The 4,795-nt window shown below is 28.0% G+C and overlaps 1 protein-coding gene across 1 annotated transcript in view; it reads left to right on the top strand.

Annotated features, from left to right (window-relative positions):
* Positions 1 to 1,311: 1,311 nt before the first annotated feature.
* Positions 1,312 to 4,795, top strand: part of pus1 (pseudouridine synthase 1) — a 4,159-nt gene continuing 675 nt past the window's right edge. Inside the window, exons 1-5 of the mRNA XM_051092393.1 lie at positions 1,312 to 1,607; positions 1,693 to 1,922; positions 2,000 to 2,137; positions 3,268 to 3,370; positions 3,756 to 4,441. Coding sequence (XP_050948350.1) covers positions 1,538 to 1,607; positions 1,693 to 1,922; positions 2,000 to 2,137; positions 3,268 to 3,370; positions 3,756 to 4,441 — 1,227 coding nt within the window. The 5' untranslated portion in view covers positions 1,312 to 1,537. The remainder of the gene's footprint in view (positions 1,608 to 1,692; positions 1,923 to 1,999; positions 2,138 to 3,267; positions 3,371 to 3,755; positions 4,442 to 4,795) is intronic.

Here is a 4,795-nt window from a genome sequence, read left to right on the forward strand (position 1 = left end):
TGAATTGCCTTTTTAGTTGTTTTAAACTCCATTTGAGGTTGTTTTCTGTGAGCTGTAGTCTGAAAAATATTTAAAATAATTTTTGAAATATTTAAAAAATAAGTTTATATAAGAATTTTACAATTATAACTTACAAGTATGTATAAATTTAAAAATTGAATTGTATAATTTGAATTCATATCAATATTTTTAGAATCGTTTATAATTTATATTTTTCAATACTTTTAGTGTATTATAGATAGATAGATAGATAGATTAGAACTTCTATTTCTATATCATTTTTCTGATAAATATTTAAAAGTTGTGAAATATTTAAAAAAAATTAACAGTTTATATAAGAAGTTTTAGAGAGAATATTTTATATATAATATATATTTTAAATATTTATTAAGTATTTTTATATTTGTTTATAATTTATAATTTATATTCTACAATTTCAGTGCATTAATTTGTGTATTATATATATATATATATATAATTTTGTATCTTTTTTATCATTTCTATTTCTGTATCATTTTTGTGCATTATATATATATTTATTTCTGATAAATATTTATAATTTGTGAAATATTTAAAAAATTAACAGTTTATATAAGAATTTTTAGAGAGAATATTTTAGATATAATATATAATTTTATCATTTTTATAATTTTATTTCTATGTATAATTATTCTATGTATAATGTATAATTTTATTTATTTGTATAATTTTAGTGTAATATATATATATATATATATATATATATATATTCTGATAAATATTTATAATTTGTGAAATATAAAAAAACTTTATATAAGAATTTTACAAGTATTTATGAATTTATATATCAAATTGTATATTTTAATTGAATATATTGTATACATATTTTTTATAATGTTTATATTTTTGTATAATTTAAAGTGTGTGTGGGTGTGTGTGTGTGTATGACTGTTGGAAAATTATTTAAATATTTATTGTAACTGAATATGTAAATATGAATAGGAATATATTTAGAAATATGATGAACTGTAAATCAGGGCTAATACCGTCAACTAAAAATGAAACTAAAATTACAACCATCAAAAAAATGTTTTTGTTACTTAACTAAAACTACATGAAATCAATTAATGTGACCTATATAGATATAAAAAATGACAAAACACAACAAAATTACTAAAACGTTATAAAAATAAAAACTTTAAAGATTTCAGATTTAAAATATTAATAAAATCTCTAATAGTATCTCAATGATACTACAGCTGAGGGAGGTTGTAAAAACATGGCTCCTGCCTTTGGTTACAGTTTTTTGAAAACCTGGCAACCCATTTTAGGTCACGCGATATTTGACGAGATGTGAAAGTTCAGGCACTCCACGTGGGTGTATTCATGGTGCAGGGGAAGTAAATAAGTTGTTGCGGTGAAGATAAACCATACTGCTATAAAAATACACACAAAGTTACTATTGTAAATCATTTTAGCTTATTATAGAAAATGGCAGTTATCGTAAAAGCTTAGTTCCAGAGACACTGGCGAGCTCCTCACTGAAGAGAGTGATGACATGCTGAGGTCCTCTCGGATCATTCATATTTTATCACGTCTCACATTTATTCCAACTCTCAAGAACAAAGGTGAGTTTCTTAACAATGCCTTCTGCTGTAAAGTAGCTGATGAATGCTAATTTCATGCTTACCGGCTAACTGAAATACTCTTCAGGGTGGCCAGATTCTGTGTTAAAATCCCGTGGATTTTGCATGTCCTGCAAGATGACTGAGGATTCATCAGACGCCCAAATCAAAGCCTTGAAAAGAGCAGCAGATGACACGCCCGTTGAGGCTGAGCATGAAGGGAAGAAGCTTAAAACAGAGCAGGATGAGAGGAAATATCCTAAGAAAAAGGTGGCCCTGCTGATGGCATACTCAGGGAAAGGGTATTATGGGATGCAGGTGAGTTATGATGATGCAGCACAGTGATTTATACATTGAGGATTGTCCAAACATTAATACTTGTCCTGTTCCTCCAGAGAAATGCAAAGAACTCTCAGTTTAGAACCATTGAGGATGAACTGGTCACTGCTCTTGTCAAAGCAGAATGTATTCCAGAGGGCCATGGAGATGACATGAAGAAAATGTCTTTCCAGCGGTGTGCACGAACGGATAAGGTGAATATTTTAACTTGACACTCCATGACCTCCCATATATATAAAAATATATATATATATATATAGTAAGAGTATATAACTCTGCTATTTAAAATGTTAAAAAATCTTTTTTGTGTGTTTTATTGTGTTAATAATTAATAATTGAAATGATTTAAGAAATATTAAAAAAAAAAAAGTTTATGTAAAAATTTTACAATATTGCAATATATACCATATATATGCAAAATTATTATTATTATTATTATTATTATTATATAAAATATGTAAATATTAAATATATGTGTGTCCATTGTAATTGAATATGTAAAATGAATATATTTATAAATATGATTATCCACAAATCAGGCTTATTATTGTTAAACTTCTTTGTTACTTGAAATAAAAGCTAAAACTAAATAGCTATAAATAATAAATATTTAAATTAATTTAAGAAATAATTAAAATGATTTAAGAAATATTAAAAAAAAAAAAGTTTATGTAAGAATTTTAGCAATATATACCATATATATGCAAAATTATTATTATTATTATTATTATATAAAATATATAAATATTAAATATATGTGTGTTCATTCTAATTGAATATGTAAAATGAATATATTTATAAATATGATTATCCACAAATCAGGGTTATTGTTAAACTTTTTTTGTTACTTGAAATAAAAGCTAAAACTACATAAAAGTTAATTTAAAAAAGTCTATATAGACATTAAAAATGACAATGACTTCCATATACATATAAATCATAAAAATATATATTTTTTCTATTTTTCCTGGCTAGGACAAAGAATTAATTACATTAAAAAAATCTGTAATTAAAATAAGAATACAAAAATTAAAAATGAAAGTACTACTATATATAGTAAATTTATGTCTAAATATATGTTAGAAAATAATAAAAAATAAATATAGTTTATGTTAAAATAATATAACAATACATTTAATAAGAATAAAATAATATAATGTACTGTAAAAATATATATATATATATATATATATATATATATAACATTTATATAAAATATAATAATATAATGTAATATAATATATATAGTTGTGTTTTTTTTTTTTTTTTTTTTTCTTAATTGCTGAATATTTTATATATTTTTATTTTCTCATTGCATTACCAGGGAGTTTCTGCTGCGGGTCAAGTTGTCTCTCTGAAGGTGTGGATGATTGACAACATCCTGGACAAAATTAATGCACATCTGCCGCCTCACATAAGAATTTTAGGTCTGAATTTCAATATTTCCTGTTCAGTGACAGAAATCAGTGTTATATTACTATTATCTATATACTATTATTGTATATAATGAGATTTTAAAACTGCTTTTACTTTTATATTTTCAGTTTTCATTTCAGTTTTAGTAATTTTTAGGGCATTTGTATGTTTTTAAAAATGTTTCTACTTAGCTTTCTTTTTTTATTCTGAGTTAGTTGCTGGTGCTACTGTTTTTTTTAATTTAGTTTTTTAAGTGATTTCATCTATTTTCAGTTTTATTTCAGTTAACCAAAAAAAATGATTTTTAATATTGTTAACAATAAAAGCATTGATGGAAATCTGTACATAACATAAATCATGTACATGTTCATCATGTAAATCTTCTCAAACTTGTAGGTTACAAGCGAGTCACGGGTGGCTTCAATTCCAAAAACAACTGCGATGCCAGAACATATTCCTACATGCTTCCCACTGTGTCTTTCTCCCCAAAGGACTATAACCAGGAGGACACGTCATTCCGTCTGAATTCAGAGACCCTTCAGAAGGTCAACCGGTTATTTAGCCTATACAAAGGCACCCACAACTTCCACAACTTCACTTCGCAAAAAGGTCCACGGGACCCTAGCGCCAAGCGCTACATCACCCACATGTCCTGCGGAGAGCCGTTTGTAAGACAGGAAGCTGAGTTTGCCGTCATCACGGTACGAGGCCAAAGCTTCATGATGCACCAGATCCGGAAGATGATCGGTCTTGTGATCGCTGTAGTTAAAGGATATGTGGATGAAGCAGTGATCGAGAGGAGCTGGGGAGAAGACAAAGTTGACGTTCCCAAGGCTCCCGGGCTCGGATTAGTGCTGGAGAGGGTGCACTTTGACCGATACAACAAACGCTTCGGAGGAGACGGCATTCATGAGACTCTGGACTGGACTGAGGAAGAAGAAGCCATCGCTGCTTTTAAGGACAAGCATATTTATCCCAGCATCGTAGAGACTGAGCTCAATGAGAAGTCCATGGTGAACTGGATGGCTACTCTATATATCCATGATTTTGAAGCCACGTCCACGGGAAACCAAGAGCGCAAAGTGGGTATTTTTTCACAGTTGTATATTTATTTTAAATAGATAGTTCATTCAAAAATGAAAATTCTTTCATTAATTACTCACCCTCATGTTGTTCCAAACCTGTAAGACTTTCGTTCATCTTCAGAACACAAATTAAGATTATTGATGAAATCCGAGAGCTTTCTGACCCTGCATAAATAGCAATGCAACTGATACTTTCAAGGCCCAGAGAGGTAGTAAGGACATCATTAAAATAGTCATGTGGCATCTGTGGTTCAACCTTAATTATATGAAGCGACGAGAATACTTTTTGCGCACAAAGAAAACAAAATTAACTTTATTCAACAATTTCTCTTTAGTATCATTTGAAGGTGA

This window comes from Labeo rohita, chromosome 21, assembly GCF_022985175.1.
Source record: "Labeo rohita strain BAU-BD-2019 chromosome 21, IGBB_LRoh.1.0, whole genome shotgun sequence".
Lineage (NCBI taxonomy): Eukaryota > Metazoa > Chordata > Actinopteri > Cypriniformes > Cyprinidae > Labeo > Labeo rohita.